This window comes from Scophthalmus maximus, chromosome 12 (assembly GCF_022379125.1).
Source record: "Scophthalmus maximus strain ysfricsl-2021 chromosome 12, ASM2237912v1, whole genome shotgun sequence".
In the NCBI taxonomy this organism is placed as follows: Eukaryota; Metazoa; Chordata; class Actinopteri; order Pleuronectiformes; family Scophthalmidae; genus Scophthalmus; species Scophthalmus maximus.
In genome coordinates this window covers 6,591,885-6,614,532 of record NC_061526.1, presented here as the reverse complement: position 1 = coordinate 6,614,532, position 22,648 = coordinate 6,591,885, and the positions used below count along the sequence as shown (strand labels likewise).

The window sequence follows — 22,648 nt, the reverse complement described above, 5'->3', positions numbered from 1 at the left end:
ATGTAATGTAGTTGAAAAGGTTGAACATGTAATTTTGAGGTGTGACAAATATGATTTGGAGAGGAAAATCTTACGTGATAAGATTAAAAAAAATGTCTTTTTTTTTCTTATATATTTTTTGTTTCTTTGATTGTCTTTGTTTCAGTATAATTATACATATTATTTTGATCTACGAATGTAACCTGAAGTTTACGAAGCCTGTGGTTACATACTCCGGTACAGTTGGTGGCGCTATGCACCGTAAAACGTTGGTTTGCGACCCCCATACACCAGAGAAGAAGAAGAACTTCCGTGTTGTTAGCTTAGCCTGCTCGTGCTAACCACGAACGACACTACTGATTTCCAACGAGTTACAGTTAAAAAAAATAAACCCTACAGCTTTGCACCACATTTATCTAAAATGTGAATATGTTACGATGGACTCCCCGACGTTAGTTTCGGACGGCGAATGCGTGCGAACAAACGGGCGACATCGCACGGCCGCATAAGGTAAAGTTGAAAGCTAACCTCCTCCTTCCTTGTGCTCATGCCGACACATCAGAGCTTTACTCGCGTTCGAATAAAAGCAGATGTCGCACGATCGTTGCGATCCATCGCGGCTGAAGACAACCAAGTTGTGTGTGTGTGTGTGTGTCTTGTTTCTGCAGCCCCGGGACACTGCTGCGGCTCCTGGCTGCGCGGTCCTTGGTGTGTTCAACGTCCCTGTCGTCGCCTCGATGGGGAAAAGAAAAGACATGATTCACCCCAGGTTCCTCGGTGAGTAAAGAGAAGAAGAATGGGTTTCAGTTTAGGTTTGCATCACGAGACAAAACACAGAATGGAAAACGTGTTTTGATTGGACAACCTTTCGATCTACAGTTTACTGTTCAATTCATTTTTGACATTTCTCATAATTTGAATCATCTACCTGTAATTCCATCGTTTTTTTCAACCGTTCCATACCTGTACCATTACACACTTGAAGAAGTCCAAAGTGTGTAAAGATGCAGACACCCACAGGCTAAGTAACTAAATCCACTTTTTCATTGCAGCAGCTGTTATTTTTGGGCTCGTGTGCATTTATTGAAATTGTGAAGGAGCCGGTTTAAGCCGCTTGGAAAGAACAGAACTGTTTTGTTGGGAACAAAAACCAGATAGTGGTTTGGGCGTATGCAAAGCCAGCGGGACCATTTGCTTCATGTCATCCCCCTCTCACTATCCCCACATTTCCTGTCTCTCTCGAAATCTTTGAAACACTTTGTCGCGTCTGTAGGCGATGGCCTCTGGCTGACACGTTCAGCAGACAATCTAGATATGAAAGAAATCTCAGTTTAACAGCTCACTCTCGTCCGTTCACGTGGATTGTGGTGTCCCCCCCTCCCGTCCTCCGCAGGTGACGGCAGCTGCTCCGGCCTGCACAGCGTTCACAAGCGGAAACACAAGAAGCACAAGAAGCACAAGAGGAAGCACCACAGCTTCGCCGAGGCCCCGGAGCCCGAGCCCGTCGCCCTTCCCCGGCCTCCCCCTCCTCCGCAGCTCCGACTCAAAATCAAACTGGGCGGACAGACGCTGGGGACCAAGAGGTGAGCGGTGATGTCGTCGGTGGTCTGGTTTGATCCTCGGCCCATTACAAACGTGTATGTGTGTGTGTGTTGGTGCTCATTTGTCAGTTTTACCAGTAAACAATTCCCTGTTGTCTGCACCAGTGTTCCCACCTTCACCGTGCATCCCGGCGTGGCCTGTCCTCCCTCGCCACTGATGATCATCAACAATGATGTTGACGACGATGATGACGACGACGATGACGACGAGGACGACGAAGAGCCTTCTGTTCCCCTGGAGCAATATCGGGCCTGGCTGGGTGAGCTACAAGTTACAGCCGGTAGATATCAACTGGACCTGGAAGTAATATTCCCTTTTTCCTGTTAGGACAGAATTTAAAGGGTCACGACACAAGTTCGTTTTTTTTATGTCTTTATAAGATGAGGATTTATTATGGATGGCTCACAAAGCATTTTCAAATTAAATAAAATTTAGACGAGAGCTACTGAAGCGGCATCTTAAACCCTGAAAAAAAGCGCGCGTAGCGAAAGCACCGCCATCTTAATATTTAAATTATCGTTTTATCCGGGTCAAAATTAAAGACCACTTTTTGGCCTCGGCGGGACAATAGATCCAACGATCCGTATCTTGTTTGTGCATCAGATGAAGACAGTAACTTGGCCACATCCCCTCTGCCAGACATGGACTCGGACTCCATGCTGTGTCCGCCCGCGGACGAGGAGGAGCGGTGGCTTGATGCCCTGGAGAAAGGCGAGCTGGACGACAACGGAGAGCTGAAGAAGGAGATCGACGAGTCTCTGCTCACCGCCCGACAGGTGTGGAGGAGACACGGAAGCAGAAAAGATAAAGTACATCAGTCCGCCATCGATTTAGAAAATGAATTCAAACATTTTTTCCCCTTCCTCTTCAGAAAGCCCTGCTGCACAAGCAGCAGAGCCAGCCTCTCCTGGAGCTCCCGATGGGCTACAAGGAGAAGGAGATGACCGTGGAGATGATGCAGAAGCGGGAGGAGCGAGCCCACAAGAGGCGCCTGCAGGCCGCCAAGAAAGCCGAGGAAAACAAGAACCAGACGATCGAGAGGCTGACGAAGACTAGCAAGGCCAAGATCAAGAGCATGCGGGAGAGGAAGTCCAGGCTGAGCCAGTGCCTCATGGTGCGGTACAGCGACTCCGTCCGGGGCATGGCCATCTCCTTCCCCGCGGGGGTCCCCGCTCCGGCCCCGGCAGCGCCGCCCCGTCCTCCGGCGGCGCCATCCAGCTGCGGCGTCGGCGGCTGCACCAACCGAAAGATATACTCCTGCTCCAAGACCGGCGTTCCTCTCTGCAGCCTCGAGTGCTACAAGACGAACCTGCTGCTCGTTCAGAGCGCAGCCTGAACTCTTACCGGGGACGAGGATCTCTCTGCTCATACTTTACTGGGATGTGATGAATGAATACAAACACTCAAATCTTTTCAGGACTCAGAATCCATGTGTAATATGGATTTACGTTGTTTTTTTTTATCTGCTTCCTTTTTTTTCTGTTTCTAGATGTGCTCTAATAATTATCTCATTCCCTGCGGTCATGCAGGTTACACAAGTCAATTATGGTATCAAAAATCTGTACAGTTGAAACATTCAATATTTATGCTTTCCATATTTTTTTAAGAAAGCTTGAGAAGGTAGTGTTGTTTCTTTTGACAATGATTCTGACAAAGATAAGTGTGAGGCTTATTTAGTTTTTTTAATCTCATGTTCATTCTTGGTAACAAAATTAGTCATTTTCCGTACAAAACTATACAAACATAGTTAAATTAATAAACGATTCCTCCCCAACACTTTGCAATCTGTGAAAATATCAATACAAACTCTGTCACCATGGAGATGTGCGTTTTTACTGGTCCAGCGTCGTAAAACTTAACGGCAGCAAACGTCTGCTGTCACTTGGAAGGCCTTGTCTGCTCTTATCAGAGGTTTACACCGACACGAGAGGTATTTGCTGACTTGAGTGTTTTTTTTTGTTCAGCACAGAGCTGCTTCTGTTGCGGAACACGATACCTGGTTTAACAACAAGGCACAGGACGTACTGGTGTGAACTCCAGGCCAAGCAGTTGACCTGCTTATCGCTCCCGTCCTCGGTCACGCTCCGCTGCTCTCTGCAGCAAATCGCCTGTAATTTGAGGCAAACTGTAACAACTGACTCCAGTCCATTATCCCACAGATACTGGCATAAAATTCCCACATGTTTTCTCTCGCTCGGGTGCTTTTGCACAAGCCCCCCGAATTTGGTTGAGCTTTTTTTTCCCCCTGAGAACGCGACCCGATGCTTCATTTTGGTTCAAGAAATCTCCGTCGCTCTGGAGAGATCACAGGGCCAGGCCGAAGGAGAGTCTGAAGGCCATCTCCACGGGAACCTCGGCCACCGAGTCGTGAAAACACACATAGAACTCCTGCGGGACGGGCTCGAGCAGCATCCGTCTGAAAGTCGATAGAAAAAGACTTTAGATGGGAGATGCATTCAATTGAACCAATCGTATACAGTACAGCTGCTTTCAGACATGCACTGGATCCAGACATTCTCCTGAAATTTTCCGGAGGGGCTGGTATGTGAGAAGGCAAATGTCCGCACACTTTTCCTGCCAGCCCCCCGAGTAAAACATTCTGGAAAATGTCAGAGCGAGCCTGTGTGAGGGAAAACGTCCAGAACGTTCATGGTGAGCGAGCGCTGCCCCCTCGCTTGGATGTCCTGACGCAAAGGAAAACTCTGGGGGGAAAAAAGAAAAACGTCCAATTTTCCAGACGTTTTTCTGGAGTTCATTGTCTGAAAACGGCTCAAGACAAATACAAAGGGCCACCAGTCAGTTTCCCTCCCATTCAATTAAAACACTGTGGACGAGACTGCTGCTTCATTCGAGTCGAAACACAACTGGCGTTCATAACTTTTAGAAAATGTAATGGGAGTTAAAAAATAAAGGCAGACATAGTGGCTTTGTTTCTATTCTCTATAATAGTCACCTTCCCTAAAAGGATAATTTCAGTGAAGATGATACACAATGATCCTCCATGGTTCAGCTGAATAGTTGTATTCCACATTCTGGAGCCAAAAGAAAAAAGAGCGAGCTCAAGAAAAAGAAAAGCTGACGTACCCGATGACCCAGTAAGTCATGGTGGGAGCAGGCTTCCTCTGGTCGGTCCAGTTCTCCGGTTTACACTGGAACAGGACCCCGTGTTCCTTGACGGGGCCCAGGCCCCAACCGCCGCCACGGGGCCCGTCTGCCGCCCGACGACCCTGCAGCCAAGACACGGACACAGACGATCAACTTGAGACGGCAGATGTGGGAGGAAACCTAATGCAAACACTGGCTGTGGAGCAGCAGATGTGACTTTACACAAGGAAAGATTTATGAGCAAAAGTCAATCCTTCATATCCTTAGAATTTTATACGAATGATGAATCGGAAATTCCACTCGTTTTTGACTTCCAATACCGGTCAAATGCAAAAAAACATAGTTGCATCACTGTCCTACACCTGTGCATACTCAACTGATACTCTACTTGTTATAACCTTACAGTTTCAGGTCGACATTAATGTACAGTAGATATTTGAGAGTTTTGGAAAAATCTGATGATATTTAATTTTTTTATTCATAACATAAACAGAATTAGGGCCAGGAATAAGAAAAAAAAAAGATTTGTCATTTTGTATTTCAAGAATGAAGACAAAATGTTGACAATAAATTCCAAATTTCAGGAGAGTCAAAACAAAAATGGAGGAGAAATATAATTTTTTTTACATTTTATTTTGCAAATGACTGCCTCGGCAAAAGGTCTAGTGCAAATGCAGACAAAAAAAAAGAATCTTCCTCCTTGTGTTCTTATGCCTGGCCCCAATACTCTTCCGTAATATTTTTTTATTATTAAAAAACACGACCTGGTCGTAGTGTAACGTCTTCACTTGCTTATCAGCGGATATAGACGCCAATATAAACACAACTCTGATCGGATAATATAGATTATAATGAATATATCAGCCTCGCCAATTTATCAATCTATCTATAATTATTTCGATATTTTGTCTTCCTGGATTCTTGTCTCGTCTTAACATAAGCGAGACATCGTCTTTTTATTCATTCATGAAGGAGGTAGCGCGAGTCACCCTGGCCGGCAGGCTCTGCTGGAACGCCGCCCGTATGGAGAGGCAGCAGTGGTGGAAGTTGCGGATAAGCTGCGGGTGAATGGAGCCGCTGAGCTGGGCCACCTCCCTGTGGGTCGGAGCGATGAAGATCCCCTGGACCGCCTCCATCAGGACGTAGTGGAACAAGGTGTTCTCCGCCCCTGAGGTCAGTCTGACACACAAACGCAGGAGGGTACCGGTACAGTTAATATAGAGGGGCCGATGGTCTCTAGAACTAAAGGGATTATGACAGGGAAAATAAAACAACATGTTGTTGTTTGCATGTGTGTGTGTGTGTGATTGATCTTCACAATCTGTGCATTGGAGGGATGGATAAATAAGTAAGTAACAAAATAAAATAAAGTAAAAAATAAGGGGCTGTCCTGCCCACTGGTGCCGAATCAGGAAGCAGTCAACCTTTTTCTTCCCATTTGATTTTTGTATATATAATATTTGTTATTGTTCTAATTTTATTCCCCCATTTTTAAAAATTCCTTTTATTTCTTCTTTGGGAATGCTTTTTTCACCTTTGGCCCCAGACCCTTGCGAGGACGCCCGTTTTTAGGGGATTCTCGGTCGGTTGATAAAGAAGTGGTCTGGACACAGCCCACTGTTTTATAATAATAATAATAATAATATTTTTGACAACATTTTTTTGGCCAGTCTTAGCCAACAGATTTTCTTTGCATCTGGAGTGAACGAACGAAAGCGGTCACAGTCCATCACTTACTTCATGGTGTTGTACATCTCCTCCGTCTCCCTCTCAGTCAGCGTCTTCTTCAGCGTTCCCAGGTAGAAGGGGTTTGGGTGCTTCATCCTGGGAATCTGGTGTAAAAAAATAACATGACAAGAATGAGGCCAGAACATTGGCTAAAACTCAATTAGTTCAGCACACAACTGAAATTTAAGTTTGTTTCTCAGTAATCGGACGGGTACTGAACCTTGAAGAGGCCTCCGCCGCCCCCGCTTCCGTCGGACCCCAGGGAATCCCGTCGCGGCCCCAGCTTCCTCGCCGAGTCCGGGGTGGAATGCGGACTAAAGCCCGGCGCCATCGACGACGAACCGGACCCCGACCCGGCATCCATCTGTCCCTCGCTGCCGCTGTCTGACAGGCTCCTCTGGGGGCTGGACCGCCGGGACTTCTCCCCGAACAGGCTGCGGCCTCTGGGGCCCGACGAGGAGCCCTTCACCGCTCCGGCCAGCTTGCTGAAAACGGGCGAGGACGAGGCCCGGCCGTCCAGACGGTCGCGGGCTGCGGCGGCGGGGAGGAACCAGTCGGCGCAGGAGAGGCAGGGAGCGGGCGGGGCGTTCAGTCGCTCTTTGATACCTGCCTCCAACGCCTCCAGCTGCAGCAAAGTGGCCTTCACCTGGAGTCACAGAGTTTTTTTTTTTGGTTTAGATCGCTTTGAATCAAACGCTTTTGTTGTCACGTAGACGTGTCAAATATGTATACGAATATGAGGATTTCACCTGGTCCACGTAGACACAGTCAGGTCCTGGAGAGCCCAGGGCTGGCGACGCACAGCCCCCCGCCTCTAACAGCACACACTGCATGAAGTGCCTCTGATGTGGAGAGAAGAATCAGAATCGTGTTTATTGCCAAGAAGGTTTTTCACGAGCAAGAATTTTGCTTTGGTGATTTTGGTGCATGACATCATGAGTGATTAATAAGAAACCCTCACTGTCGTGTGTCTAACAGAAAGAAAGAAAGAAATAAAACCCTCCAGAGTCAGATTCCTGATCGGGACATTTTAAAAAGCTTATCGTGAAAAGACTTAATGTGCCAAAGCAGCGATCAATAGTCACCAAATTTCTCTCAGATATGCTTCGTCATTAACACTTACACCTGTGAAAAAAATCGAAACCAAAATCCTATAATCCTGGACGTTGTCTTACTTTAAGCCCAATAGATGCCCATCATAAGGAAAAGACTGAATGTGATTACGTCCATAATTGTAGGATTTGTCCGTTTTGATTTTTTGTGTTTATGTCGAAGCATAACTAAGAGAAATTTGGTGATTATAGATCGCTGCTTGGCGCATTAGGCTTTTTCACACATCCCTTCCTGATTAACAGACACCGATTTGCCTCCTCACCAGCCCCACTATGAGAAGGAAGTGTCGTCCCTGTGGCTGACTGTAGCCCGGCGCCGTGTCGCCGCCGCCGCTCGCTCTCTGCTGGGGGAACACCTCCCTCCAGATGACCAGCTGACCCACGCGCTGCTCGGACGCCAGCGGCAGCAGGCAGTAGTGCTGGCAGTACAGGCACACGTCCAGCAGGTCCTCTTTGGGCAGGTGGTTGGCGATCAGGTAGGACTGGGACGGAGGACAGGGTGAGGAGGATGATTTGAAATCTTTAGTCAAGCGTTTGGTGGCAGCATTTTTGAGTGAATATTAGTTTCATGGAACTGAATAAATGAAGAGAACAAATATGGGATTAAAAAAAAAAGTGTCTGGAAGCAGCTTTGACAACTTAACGGACATAATCATTAACAATATAAAAACAAATCACTTTTTCCTACACATCCCAAATTGCATCTATATATTGTAATACAGTGATACCCATCACAGAACATGTATGAATTTAATTCTTCGTCAAACGTTAAAATTTCTCGACATGTAAATTGTTATTCTTATTTAAAGCGGTTGCACTTTATGTAAGTATATTCAATATGGTGAAAACAAAGGATGCAGCACAGTCTGCTGCTCCCTTTCCTCCTCCTCCCTTTTCCCACTCAGTTAATATTTTATCAAGCAATCAGGTTGATGATTTGCCACGGAGTCAGACTCATCGTGTTATCTCCTGTGAAAGGCCGTCTTCTGCACACAGTAACCGTCAGCTGGGTTCACCTGCAGCGTTGACATTCAAGCCGTCTAGACACGGCGGGTTACCATCAGGGGAGGATATAGATAGGCCGTCCGCTGGCACCAGAGCATGTGTGTGTGTGTGTGTGTGTGTGTGTGTGAGTGTGCGTGTGTGTGTTTCGACTGCGACATTTACCTTGTAGAACAGACAGGAGCCTAAAATAACATACAGACGCCTCAGGCCAAAGAAGTCCTCCGACTGCAAGGATGAAAATACAAGAAGAAGATAACACAGTCAGTGAATGTTGTACTGTACATTCAAAAGGAAGAGCCAGAGCCCATTAGCTTCTCATTAAAAATACTCACATACACATGAATATGAATATACTGTATGCATACAACCTTCCTCCTCTCCCATACTAAGGCCAGGAGACAGACGGCGTCTCAGCCAATCTCCAAATAGTATAAATATGGAAGTAATATGGAAGTTTCAAGACAGTAGAACTGGAAAAAAAAGCTTTTCTGTGTGTGTGTGCGTGAATGACCACATCTTACCATTTCGCCAAAATCGGAGGATTCAAAATCAGAGAGAACAGTGTCCACCTCCATCTGCGGAAAGAAGAAAATCAAATATGAATGTCACAGTTTTTGATTATCAACATGGCTAAGGTAACACGATGAGGTCATAATATGTTATGAGAAAATGTCATGTTATGAAAATAAAGTCATTTTAGCAGAAATTAAGACATAATATTACAGAATAAAGTTGTAATTTTTCAACAGTAAATTCTCAATTTGATGAGAAATGTCGTAATGTGAACTTTTAGAGGGGGCATATGAGAAGATCAGCCTGATCGTCTGCTTTCAAATGAAGAATGTGGATCATTTTGTCTTGAAATATTATGAATTTTTTAAATCAAATTTTGGACCTTATTCTCAAAAAAAAAATAATGTTTTTCTTCAATATGGCCCTGATACTCTAAAGTGCTAAGTATTCAGTACTTTAGAGTATTTTATTTTAATGTACAATTTCTTGCAGTTTTATCAATAGTCTTTGCTCCTACAGTGATCCAAAGTGTTTATGAGAATCATAAAATTTCCAAATTTCTATCCAGCTGTTAAAGTCATGCACTTTTTCATTTTCAGCAGTGGCCACAAGAGGGAACCACAGCTGAATTCAAGGAAACCTCTGACATTTAAAAGAAAAGGAAAGCCAATGCTTTTGCTGTATTTACAGATGCTTCTGGACTGAAATCTCCACGCGAACAGACAGAAATGCACCTTGATTTCCGGGGGCAGCGTGAGCCATCGGACCGCCGGCAGTCCGTCAAGGAAGAGGGTCCCCGAGATGTCGGGGGCCGGGGCCGAGGAGCCGTCCCTCAGACGGGCCGGCTGGATGAGCTGCTGGAAGAACAGGCAGAAGAAATGGTCCAGCCTGGGAGCGTGGTCCGCCTTACAGAAGGCACTGTGTGGAGGACACGATGGAGAATAATAATATAATAAAAGTAGTGAGTGATTATGTTTGATTATTTCTTTTGTTGTGGTCGAGCACACAGTTTTTACTCCAGTATCAGCAGGACCATGGGAAAGCTGAAGGCCAACGAACCTGTCCAAAGAGCCATACATCACTTTTAGTGTCCGCACCACGTCTCCCACCACCGTCTGCAGATACAGCAGCGGAACCCTGAAGGGGAAAACGGGAAAAAAATATCAAACGCCCAGCCTGGATACCCTTTTCTAGCCTCTGCAGATCAAATGTCTGGACTATCGACTATTGCTCCTAAAAGAGAGAAGGTGGCTTATACGACCCGTCTCAAGAGCCCCTTTTTTTAAAAAAAACACATGCTCCTTAAAGAGGAGTTGAATGCTGCCAACGAGAGACGAAGATGAGCACGTACAAGTTTAAATGGAGGAAAACTGATTTTTGTTTTTACAGATCATGCTCTTATTTCCTCTTCACCAAGAGTGCCGTATAGAATCGACTCATGTAATATCCATTCGGCGTGTGTCTGCATTTCATGGCTTTATTGTCGTTATCGTCTCTACCTCTCAGCGGGAAGGCCAATGACCAGTAGGTTGTTGCTGTCCTTCCAGTAGCCCACGTGCACCAGATGTTTCCCGAGCACAAGAGACGAACTGACGAGCAGAGAGAGGAAGACCGTAAAATAGGAGCGAGGAAAAATAGATTTAACAACCCCACGTTAAAGGAAAAGTGACAAAAGTGGAAAGTTGTTTCCTCTACCTGCAGATCTTCCCTCCTGTGACGTTCTCCAGCATGTCACACAGGGTGAGGAAGATTCCCCTCACTCCTTTCAGCTGGCTGGACGCTTCAGACACCGGGTACTGGTACAAGATCTCCTCCTGCACACACACACACACACACACACACACACACACACACACACACACACACACACACACACACACACACACACACACACACACACACACACACACACACACACACACACACACACACACACACACACACACACACACACACACACACACACACACACACACACACAGGAATTATACAGTACGTGCAGCCGAAGCAAAAACCTCTGGTTAAACGATCAACAGAAAGCGTCACGCAAAAATGTGAAATATCTGTCGTTGGATGCTGCGAACATGTTTTGTGCGCACACAGTTCATTTTCTAAATAGATTTCAACAAAATTATAATGATGATTCAATTTGCTGCTTATTTTTTGTCGTGAATGTTAGGGCCACTTGAAGGGAGGAGAGAGATTTCAAGAATTGAGTCAGAATTTAATGAGAAATAAGTTGGAATATAACGAGCTTACGACTTTATTGTTGCAATATTATGACTTTTCTCATTAAATTACATTTTTAATGTTGTAATATTATTATTTTTCTCATTAAATTACAGCTTTATTGCTGCAATATGATGACTTTTCTGTTTTGTCATTAAATTACAACTTATATTATGATTTTTGTCTCATCAAATTACGGCTTTACTCCTGATATATCACCACTTTCTTCTCGTAAAATTACAACTAAATTCTCAAGATCTCCGAATTTTTTCTTCTGCACTATGAACTATTACAATCTATAATCTATAGCTTAAAAAAACATTTAGAGCAAAAGAGAGTCGCGAGCAGATTCAGAGAATGGGGGTGATGTTAGTATTCTGGACGCCTTTGACGGATTCAGGCTGGGTGAGAGCCAGAGGGCCGAGTGGTGGGTGAGGGGGATAAAAACCTGGACTGAGCGAACGCTCACAGCCCTTGGCAACCACAACAAAGACACAACCCGCTGCCTCGGGAAGACATTCACCTCGGGGTCACAGCCACACACGGGGAGTTTGCTAAAAGTATGCGAGTTGTGAGCTGCTGGAGAACAACCAACGCAGTAAAAAACATCATCACACAGTTAAAACTCAAAAAATACCACCACGCAACTGCTCCAGCTCCTGCTACCCTGCAATCAAAGGACTAAAAAAAAAAAATCAAAGTCAGGGTTTAGCGGGTTCTCAGCGCGGCACTGTCATTAAGAAGAAATCAACCCGCCGGCTGATGTGGCTCCGAACAACCCGCGCTCTCGATCAGCACCGCCGTTAAGGTCGAGAAAGAAAGAAGGGGGGGGGGGGGGGGGGGGGGGGGACGACACTGTCTGGCTTGCAGACATACCAAAAACAAGAGGAACTGCAGAGCCATGAAGAACAAACCATAAAGAAAACATGAACCTGCCAATAGTCGCCCGCGAGGGGAGAATGCGATTACAGTGTCAAAAAGGTGTCGGGCAGCAATTGAGCGTTGTTTGATTCTCGCGGCAAGGAAACACACAGTTTGGCGTGAGAGGCGAGATGCCGCGGGATACAACACGCTGCGCCCTTTGCACGGATCCAGTAAAAATAAAAAATAAAAATGCTATTTCGTCTGTCGACGTAATTTATCGACGGCAGCAGGAGTTCCCTTCCACTCCTTCTGTTTCCTGTCAGCGGCACACGCAGCCGCTGGACGCCGTCCAGGGCGGCAGTTGTTTCCGAGGAGCGCCGCTCTACATCGCAGAGATTCCGAGGGGGGAGCCTTTTCACTTCCTCGACGAACGGTCAGTCTTATCGCCCCAAGTCGCCGGGAGGCGCTTTGTTGAAGGAATGTGGAGGATAAAACTGGCCGCGTTTGGTTGAGCAGTTGAATGTTGTGAGGGCAGTTTTTGTCTCCCTTTCCAGAGGGATGGAACAAGATGCGGTCGCCCAGGGTGCAGATTCCAACTACGGCCTTTATTATCTGTTAATTCTGTCATTTTAATTTGCCAAATTCATTCTTTTTCCCCGCCAGTGTCAGCACCCGCTTGTACACCTGCCTGTCACAGAATGTCGTTCGCTTTTCCCAGTGCTGCCTCGTTGCTCTGTAAAAGCCTTTTGCCACCGGTGGAACTACAGGAACTTTTTTTTAAAGTAACTTTAATGACATTTTGATTGGAAGAACTAAAAATGTGGCTCTGTGGCCGCTGTTCAAAAAATACGGGCCTCACTTTGGTAGGAAATATGAGGGCGGGGTCTTTTGCAGCACTGAGTGTCGACGACTGGTCCAAACGGGGGGTGCTGGATTATTTCATCTTCATGGGCCGACTCTTACAAAAGCTACGTATAATTCCTTGTATTTTTTTCCAATTTCCCACTTCACTGCTGCACATCTCTTCTCCGACACTGATTCAATCCAAATAACAACTCCGACGTCAATGTTTATTGTGCTGTGTGTTGTGGTATCGCACAAAAAAGTAAATGACTTCGTCATCATGTCTGAGCATCATCTTCATCATCTCTGGAGGTAAAGGCCCTCTCCGAATTCAAGAGTAGACTTTGTTTTTCCACTGTTAAGCGCTAAGGGGCGAATTGTGATTTGTGAATATGGGCCATACAAAATAAAAGTTGATTGATTGAGGATTGCTGCTGCATTGTCGCAGCCACGTGTGATAACCAATCATACCTAGAAGATCCTGAACGGAGAAAGCCGTACACTGAAGGAAAAGGAACCAAGTTCCTGGAAAGACTTTCACCCTTTTCTTTTTTTCAAAACCCACGTGAAGTCCTTTCAACGTCTGAATCGTACGTTCACACACAAACTGACCTCCTCCTGTGGCGACGCCGAGTCCAGTTTGAGCGACAGGTACATGACGACGTGCGGGATGTGTCCTATCGACATCTGGAGCTCGGCCGTGTCTTCCCCCCACAGCAGGCGCACCAGCTGGCTGACCGGCGGTGGGGACTTTGTCCTGCGGGCTGACGAGGCGTCGCCGGCACTGCCGCCGCCGTCCGCCTGAGCCGCGGTCTCCAGGGTCAACCTCACCTGGAATGAGAGGGTGGGGGGGAGGAGGAGGGAAGGCGGCAGAAATAGGAGAGGAAATGGAGAAGAGGTGGTTTTTGAAAAGGAAAGGAATGGAGCAAGAGATCGAAAAGAGGCGGAGAAGAAAGGGATAAGTGGAAAAGAAAATAATGGGGAAGAGAAAAAAAAGTTAACAAGGCTCCATGTGATGATGCTTGGCGAGGGACTGGCAAACAGAGGTGTGTGTGTGTGTGCGTGTGTGCGTGTGTGTGTGTGTGTGCCGTGCTTCCAGAGGGAAGAAGAGCTTCAGTCACTACGCGTTCCCAGAAAAAGGCAGAGAATCGCCAAAAAGCAGGATGGCGACTGTCCGAGAGAAAGTGACACCGACATCTGGAGCTAACCGCAGCAAAACAAATAACAAGGAAACTCTCTGTGTGTGTGTGTGTGCGTGTGTTTGACTAAATGAAAACCAGACCACTGCAAGCCCAAGAAACAGTGGCAAGACAACAGACGGCCTATCTCCTCTCATTTTCTGCAGGATTTCGTTTTTTTTGTAACTTTTTTTACTTTCCATACACCAGTGCTCTATTTTTTTTTATGGCCATTCATAACAAGACACAGTGGAAACAGAAATCTAGATCAAATTTCAGAAGATCGGTTTTCCTTTTCAATCAAAACTCTGATCCTGTGATTTACATTGAACCTTTTTTTAGACTTTTAACCACCTAAATGATTTAAACGAACGTTCACACACACACACACACACACACACACACACACACACACACACACACACACACACACACACACACACACACACACACACACACACACACACACACACACACACACACACACATCTGCAGCTGCTAGAGCTTAGTGGGTTGCACCGCTGACTTTGGTACAGAAGGTTGGAGTTCGATTCCAGGTCATCCCGGTGGGGGCCCTTATAGGCTTAATGCTATCTGCCTCGATGAGTGTAAGTCGCTTTGGACAAAAGCGTAAATACTGTAAATTGCTGTACATACAAGCAATATGTCAGGCAGTTATTTTTCAAATATACATACTGTATGCACATATACATAGAATAGAATTAATGCATTGTGTCGCTCAAATGTTCACGTAATTGGTGAAAGCACAATCATTTTTTTTTTCCTTCAAAAGATATGTTTGTGTGCATTTTCTTTTCCTGGTTAAATAACTGTTGAATGAATGGGAAGTTGGGTTAATCACAGAACGCATCGAGCTCAAAGCCATTAGGACGGCGATTGTTGCATTTTTTTTTACCTCCGTGCCGCGTACTGTACAGTAACTCCGGTGTGAGAGACGGAGCCTGTCGAGGCAACAACACGGTGGGTCCGAGGAGTTTTTTGGGAAACGCGAAGCTGAAACTCGGGCCGAACAGCGGAGGTTCTGCTGGGATTTGACCTCAAACCACCGGAGACTTAGCGGAACCCAGTTATGAGTTTCAACCACAAACCAACTTTGCTGGACACGCCCCAACTATATTTTGGTGTTCGACTGAAACTGCTTACATCGCTTTACAAATGTAAAACACAGGTTTGCGTCCCCGACCCGGTTGGAGCTCAAAGAACTCCGTATGGTTTTATATTTATACATTTCCAAAAAGGTAAAGACCATAGTTCTCTCAGTCCTGGACCATGTGTGTGAGAAGAAAAAAAAAAAAAGATCGTATTCCCCGGTCAGATATATTCAAACTGTATTTTTTTCTAATCCAGCGATCACTCCCAGAGCTCTGCGAGGCCTGTCAGCGCTAACCACAGGCCACCCGCCTCTCCGGCAGGCGCCTGCGTCTGGGCCCCCGGCCATTCCTGCACAGTCGTAGGGATGTTATTAAAGAAGAGCCGGCGCGTGGTGGTGGTGGAACACCACGTGATGTGTACCTCTCAACCGGCGACTCCGCCTGGTTGCAACCCAGCAGTCTGAGAGTGAGGCGAGGGGTAGAGGGGGCGAAAAAATGGATTTAGAGCCGCGCCGCGTCCTCAGTTCCGTAAGCGTGAAGCAGCGTCGATTAGACCCTAGTCGAAGGCATCAAAGCCAAAACATGAAAAGAGGAAAAAGGAAAACGTCCTAATAGGCAAACTCAAAATTGGGGGGGGGGGGGGGGGGGGGGGGGGGTAATTGGATAAAGAGGCTGAGGGGGCTTAACTGCAGCACTTTCTCATCATAAACAAGGATGTGGTTAGACATGGAGCGAGGCGCTCACTGAAATTCCAGTCTGTTGATGTCAGTCTCATACACACACGCACACACACGCACACACACGCACACACACGCACACACACGCACACACACGCACACACACGCACACACACGCACACACATGCACGAGCACGCAGTAGTATCTGTAGTTTGTCCTGGGCTAGTAAAGGGCACAGTGGACTGACTTTGATGCTAATACACACACACACACACACACACGCACGCACCCCAGCACACACACAAAACAATCATTCTGTCAGCAAACACGACTCTATTTCAAGTTTTGTCAAAAGTCCCAGTGGTGCCCGAGGAACCGTGCATTTTTTGCCAAAAGATCATCCGCTCGCTCTCCTTTCTTGTCTCTCTCCTACAATGTAATTTAGTTTGCGTCGACGTCTTCTAATCAGCCTGAGCTTTTCGATCCCACAACGGCTTCCTGTGGCAGCGAGCGTAAAAGAGTCACGCCACAGCGCTCGCCATCAACCCTGCACGCACTCTGTTATTTGCAAATTCCTACTTTTTTGATGGTCTGGCTTCTTTTTGTGTGTGCACAACCGAGACACAGACAACAGGATTTTTTTTTTTTTTTGCTACCGATCAAAGCATCATTTCTCAGTAATTGCGGGTTTTTATTACGTTCGAGCGGCGCTGGCTTCTGCTTTCTGTGCACATTTTAGCATCTTAGAAAAAAACCCAAAATGTGTTTGAGAGTAATTTCACGTCTATATTTACTGTCCCAAGTGGGTTTGTTTGCGTCTAGCCAGAGATTCAAAGACCTAACTGCCACCTTCACGGGTCAGAGGACTAATCCAATAACTGGTACTTGTTTTTTATGTATTGCAGCACATGTGGCTATTCATTGTGACAGTAAAGAAAAGTACAAAAATGTGCGCACATGTTTTTTTTTTGGAAGATTCACAATCACTGACCTGTGTTGGTCCCGGGATGCAGGACAGAACCCTCTCGATGTTTTCTGTGGTCACGTCCACGTCGTCCACTGCCACAAGCACGTCACCTGAACACAGCGCGCAGAACATCAACGTGTGAATCATAAATAATAGATGAAATAATAAAAGATGATGCTGTCAGTGCTCACAGCTTTACAGTACCAACAAAAAAAAAGGGTTTCCCAACACACGTTGAGATATTAGAAGTGGAACACAAGGCTAGAAAGGGTTTTTTTCTTCAAGAAAACAGCATTGTTCTCTTGCAATTCAGTAACTTTCCTTTGAAAAACAACCAAGGACCCCAAACTTTGCCTGCATGTTATTTAAAAAGACAATGCACTCGGCACTGACTGGTCAGCAGCAGTATTGATTGTTATGTTTGACCCGGTTTAGGGTTAGAGACTTATTACTGTAAGTCACAGTAATAATAATAAAGAAGATAAATAAAATTTAATCAAATAAATTTAAATCCACACAGAGACAAAAGTTCTAATCTCAGCTGGTGAAGTGTTTGGGGCCCGTACTGCACCTTTAGTCCCCAGTCGTGCTCTGGGAACAACCCGAAGGCCACTGTCAGCTGATCTAAGATGGCGCCCGGGCTCATAGGGAGTTTCCTTGATATACATTTTTGATATACATTTAAATTTAAATAACAATATGAAAAATTAACAGGAAGCCAATGGGGTGATGCCAGAATTTGTGTTAAACGATCACGTTTTTCCTGAACCGGCGATAATCCTGGGAGTGGCATTTCGGGGTAAATTGAAGCTGATGCTGAGTGACACCTGTTATGAAAAGAGCATCACAGAAATATAATTAATAAAAAAATAAAAGCAGTGGGGAGTCCTCAAATGCTAGGAAAGATTTATTATTTTTAAATTAACTTAAGTTGGGGAAAAAACAGGACTGAAGAACCTTCTGTACTTGGTCATCAAAGCCGTACAAAAATTTAAATAATAAAAAATAAATACTTTTATTAATTGTATGAATTTGTGTGTGCTTTTGACCTGTGCACTGACCTGTAGAGAGACAGAAGAGAGCTTCCCCTGCTTGTGTGTGTGCACACCACCGTAACAGAGATATTTCAGGTATTAAACGCTTCAATTGTTTAAGCATGTTGCTGCGCTGCACACAGCTTCTCTAAACATTAACGCATGTGGGTAATCAGCTGTGGCGAAGCACAACAGGCATTCCTGTCTGCTGGTAAAAAAAAAAAGAAGAAATAAAATCTGCCCGACGATTAGACCCCCGGCTTCAAAAAAAAGGGGAACTCAGAGCTTTATCGACGGAGCAGTTTCACAAATACTGAACGCAGATGCTGCTCAGAGTTTGGCCACGAGCAGCAAGCAGCTATAAAACGTCCCACACACATATTTAACAAGAACTATGTGGGTTTTCAAAAGCACAGATGAAATGTGAAACTGTGATATGAGCTGTGATTTGAAGTCTGGTGAAAATCCATCATGCATTGTTGACTTATTTTGTACGTGCACACACACTCACACGGGCAAAAACAAAACCCTGCTCCCAGCGCTGCTGGCGTGCGGGGTAGTAACTGCAGCTCGTGCTTTGGCAGTGCATTTGTGTGGTGTGTGGAAATGAATGAGTCAACGCTGTTGTGACTCACTGTTATTGAAATCCTAGCTGCTGCGTTTTTTCCCAGTCTTGTTCTTTTTGAAGATTCTACTATTTTTATTATGACATATTTTCATCCAAATAAATATGTTTCTCCGAAGCTCTCGCTTCTCAGACACATCCTCCCCCATCTACTGGGGTGCGTATGCGTGTCATCACCCAATCAGGAAAGGTTACTACAGGGAAAAGTTGCTTGATCACACATCTCTGCTCAGAAGCTTACCGATTATTATCTGGCCACATTTGATGGCTGGGCTGTTTGGTGTTAATCCGTGGACGGTCAGTCTTTCATCCCGCGTGACAACGGCGGGATCTGCGTGTCCTCTACTCCACGAGGGGCGGTGCACCACCCCCAGCAGAGCCTCCAACAGGCCTCCGCTGACGGAGAGGGGTGTCGACGCACCTCCGAGACGTTTGGGGTTGAGGTAGACACACACCTCCTTCAGCTGCTGCTGCTGCTGCTGCTGCTGCTGCTGCTGCTGCTGCTGCTGCTGCTGAACAGTGACGCCCTGCCTCTGGCTCGGCTGGTTCTTCAGGATGGACGCCGGGGTCGAGTTGTCTTTGCCGCCGTCCTTCCCTCCTCCTCCTCCGCCTCTGCGCTGCGACGGCCGGCGTTTCCTCCTCAGGATCCTGGCGAGCCTCTTGAGAGCGGGCTCGCCTTTGGCCCGTGAGCTGCACCGCTGCTTCCTGTGCTCCTCGGTGATTACCTCCGCCTCCTTCTCGCTGAAGCGCACGTGATTGGTGGACGCGCCTTGACCGGCGCTCGCCTGGGCCAGCGCTGCCTCCTCTTCGCCCTCGCTCAGCTCCAGGTAGAAGAGCTCGCCGTTCTTCTGGATGTCGTCCAGCCATTCTGGCTCCAGGTCACTGGCGAAGGAAACAAAACAAAAGAGCATTGAGAGATCCAAAGCAGAGCGGGTACAAAACTGGGAAGAGAGGGCAGAGTAGAAGAGATGAAAGATGTACTGATATTAATCCAAAATATGATTGAGATATTCGTATGCAAAGAGGCAAAATTGTCTCGAAAAACGTGATGGTTTATCTCAAGGGTTTTATCCTCATGAATAAACTAGTACAACACCAGTGGATGGTTCCACTTGCCAACCATTATATTAAAATTATCAATTTGTGTCCTGAGAGGGAAAAAATACCCTCCATTGTATAGTTTAAGTATTTGGGAAACAGTCATGCCAACATATCTTCAGATCGACAGGTCCATTTACAGTTACTTCAGTTATTTGGCCGTATGTACACTGTTAGAGCGAAATAGCTCAACTAAAAGCTACTATACTTACAAACTGTAATCATATGTTTGACCAGAAAAAAAAGGGTGTTAGGGAGTAAATGGTAGATGTTTTCTTTTTTTGGTTTCTCTTCTTTTAACCCTGTGGTGGGCAGCTCTGACATGACATCCATGAAGTTCCTTAAGGGTGGCAAGAGGAAGCCTGCAATTATTTACGAAGGACTTCCTCCCAAATGTATTTATTTATTTATTCTATTTGTAAAAATACCCCCCAAAAAAGGCTGATTCCACAGCTTTTTTCACCTCTAGACCACATTGGACCAGGTCCACATAGAAAACCACTGTAACTAGACTTGTGAAATCCAGACTGGATTGTCACAGAGAGGCCAAGACTCTTTAAAACATAGTTTCTGATTTATGAAACCTTCATTCTATTTGTAAAATGAAAAAAGGGATGATTTCACAGTTTTTTTCACCTCTTGACCACATTGGACTCTTGCAAATACCACTAGACTTAGACTTGTCGAATCTAGGCCTGTCACAATAATGACATTATCGACTTATCGTATGATTACATGAATTTGAACTCAATCATTTTTATTGACCTCAATAACATCCATTGAGTCTACATGCGTGTTTGTTGTCATAAGAATGAACGTCAACAACAGCCCAGCAAAGTTTTGCTGCTTCTTTCCTTGTCGTGTGATTAATCTTTTACTGGTTTGTTCTGTAAAATGTCAGAAAATATGGATTTTTTTTGGTATTTTTGTGTCTTCAACTTGCTTTGTTTTGCCTGAGGCCTAAAAATGCAACTCTCTACTCTGGATAACATTTCTCTCAGCAGCAACACAAATCGAGTGGGACCAATATACTTGCGAGCTCACAAGATTCAATATCCCCCCCCGCCCCCCAAAAAAAGGTCATAAAATGATGATAATATTATTTATCGCAATAATTTCGGGGGACAATATATCATGCAACCAAAAGTAGTGATCGTGACAGGCCTGGTCACATCTGGACGTAGTTTCAGACTAGGCCAAAGATTCTATAAAACATAGATCACATGTGTAAATAGATACATTGTCCAGAGCAGCCACGTGTCAGGTGTCATCTGCTACTACCTTCATCAGCTGAAACAGATGACTCCAAGTGGAACCGGAAGTCAATGGGGAAAAACTAACTTAGCCTGATTTCCTTTGGACTGAATCGTCCATTACTTAGTTGTGAAACCTGTTTTATATATTTTTGAAAACGTAACAAAAAACAATAATGTTTACTCAGAGTAGTCGGAACTGTTGTTGCTCGCCGATGTAGATTCACGGTCGTTGTCCGTGTCGCGCTCGGCTCCGTCCGCTTCCGCTCGACCAACGCCGAGATGCGCCGAACTCTGCCGAACATTTGCGGAAGCCATTTGGTGGAAAATGAGGCTCTTTTTTTTTTTTAATTCCGCGGCCAACTTTCTTCTTCTTCTTCGTCTTTTACTTTAGCAAAACGTCGGCGATTCTCTCTCGCCATGTTGTGAGCAGCAACATCCCGCCCGCGTCACGTGACGCGCGAGCGCCCGCTCCGATTGGGCGGACGGCGCAGTTGCCCCTGACAACGCGAGAAGCTTGCGGGGAGGAACCACAGAAGCGGCGGCGTGAAAGTTCCAGGTCCCGTTTAAATAATGAAGCAACCCGCTTCAAAACAACACCACAAGAGTGAATTAACAGGAGACTTGAATTCAAATGAAAAGATTAAATATTAATAACAATATGCGGCATTTTATTAATAAACCACGCTGTCAACGTATTTTTAAACGCGTCTGTAAATGAAGTTGCAGAAGGGTTACAATTAAAGTAAATAACGCAAAGACCTGTGGGTAAAATATCAATCTATAGACTGGATCTTTAAAGTCATGCACATGTGATCTTTTATTTGATATTTATGTATTTGTGCATTGCCCCCTTTCCCCATCTCACCTCCCCCTGCACGAGGTTTTTAAATCCCCTCCGGTATTCAAGTAAACTTCGCACTCTGGCCAAACAGAAGCACACGAGCTTTAAGGATGTTTGAAAAAAGTTTCCAACATTGAGAAATGAATTTTGATCATTGTTATTGATATTTGTGTCATGTGTAAGGGAAAAAAAACGTGACGTGTTTATGTACTGACCTGTAAAGGAGCACACTGCGGATGGAGTCGAAGTCCTCCAAGTTCTTAGAGAAGGGCCCTCCATCTATGGAAATGTTAAACATCATTTGTGTCTCATGTTGTCGCCGGGACACGCACGAACCCCAACGATGCCGGTGTGTTCCCTTTTAAAGTGTCCGGTGAATGAAGCTGCGATTTAAAAAATAAATAAATAAATAAATAAAGGAGGTGACGGAGGAACAGTCCGTCCGTCCGTCCTCACTCAGGTACCGACCGGATCCCAGTTCATTCCTCCCCCTGAGCAGCACCATGCGAGGCTGAGCGGAGCGAATCCTCCTCCACTTTCTCACGTCAATCAATAAACCCCTCTTCAATACCAGAGCTATTCTAAGGGAGGATGAAGCCGTTGGTGTGGGTTTTTTTTTTTATCCCCTCCTCCTCTTCCTCCTCCTCCTCATTCTTCTTCTTCTCCTTCTTCTTCTTCTTTGGTGAAGGTTTGAGTGTTTCTCCAGGCTGCAGAGCGGAATTTGTCCCAGTGGTTTTGTTGGCAGGTGGAGTAAAAAACCCGCCCTCTGTGGCCCAACCAACAAAAAGCCCCGCGGGACCAGCCCACTAACATTAGTGCTTTTATTGAAAAAAAGAAAGAAAAAAAATGGGCAATAACCCTTTAAAATAATAATAATAA

General features: G+C 45.6%; 3 protein-coding genes across 9 annotated transcripts in view; 1 reads left to right on the top strand and 2 right to left on the bottom strand.

Annotated features, from left to right (window-relative positions):
• The window catches only part of aadat (aminoadipate aminotransferase), an 8,743-nt gene extending 8,094 nt beyond the window's left edge, over nucleotides 1–649 (bottom strand). The window contains exon 1 of one of the 2 annotated variants that reach the window (XM_047335918.1): nucleotides 508–649. The gene's annotated coding sequence lies outside the window, so the exon portion shown is untranslated. The remainder of the gene's footprint in view (nucleotides 1–507) is intronic. The other variant, XM_035606036.2, reaches the window with a different exon arrangement.
• ino80b (INO80 complex subunit B) lies at nucleotides 268–3,355 on the top strand. Of its 4 annotated transcripts, none has more exons than XM_047335921.1 (6): nucleotides 268–489; nucleotides 648–756; nucleotides 1,373–1,562; nucleotides 1,686–1,861; nucleotides 2,221–2,357; nucleotides 2,453–3,355. In XM_047335921.1, the coding sequence occupies exons 2-6, from the start codon at nucleotides 717–719 to the stop codon at nucleotides 2,915–2,917; spliced, it is 1,008 nt and encodes a 335-aa protein (XP_047191877.1). In that variant the 5' UTR covers nucleotides 268–489; nucleotides 648–716; the 3' UTR covers nucleotides 2,918–3,355. The 4 variants fall into 4 exon arrangements, with proteins under 4 accessions (XP_047191877.1, XP_047191876.1, XP_047191879.1 ...); XM_047335920.1 differs by having other exon boundaries at nucleotides 2,185–2,357; XM_047335923.1 differs by having other exon boundaries at nucleotides 269–489; nucleotides 1,686–1,840.
• On the bottom strand, nucleotides 3,245–22,648 carry intu (inturned planar cell polarity protein). 3 transcript variants are annotated; one of them, XM_047335915.1, is made up of 18 exons: nucleotides 21,110–21,405; nucleotides 19,090–19,456; nucleotides 18,816–19,053; nucleotides 16,940–17,025; nucleotides 13,593–13,811; nucleotides 10,740–10,858; nucleotides 10,544–10,633; nucleotides 10,104–10,181; nucleotides 9,779–9,962; nucleotides 9,053–9,106; nucleotides 8,694–8,756; nucleotides 7,790–8,008; nucleotides 7,164–7,256; nucleotides 6,635–7,060; nucleotides 6,424–6,518; nucleotides 5,676–5,865; nucleotides 4,666–4,808; nucleotides 3,245–3,997 (listed from the first exon to the last, which is right to left on the bottom strand). In XM_047335915.1, exons 1-18 carry the CDS (start codon nucleotides 21,241–21,243, stop codon nucleotides 3,886–3,888), a joined length of 2,910 nt encoding a protein of 969 aa, XP_047191871.1. In that variant the 5' UTR covers nucleotides 21,244–21,405; the 3' UTR covers nucleotides 3,245–3,885. The 3 variants fall into 3 exon arrangements, with proteins under 3 accessions (XP_047191871.1, XP_047191872.1, XP_035461900.2); XM_047335916.1 differs by lacking the exon at nucleotides 21,110–21,405 and adding an exon at nucleotides 21,985–22,648 and having other exon boundaries at nucleotides 18,816–19,456; XM_035606007.2 differs by having other exon boundaries at nucleotides 18,816–19,456.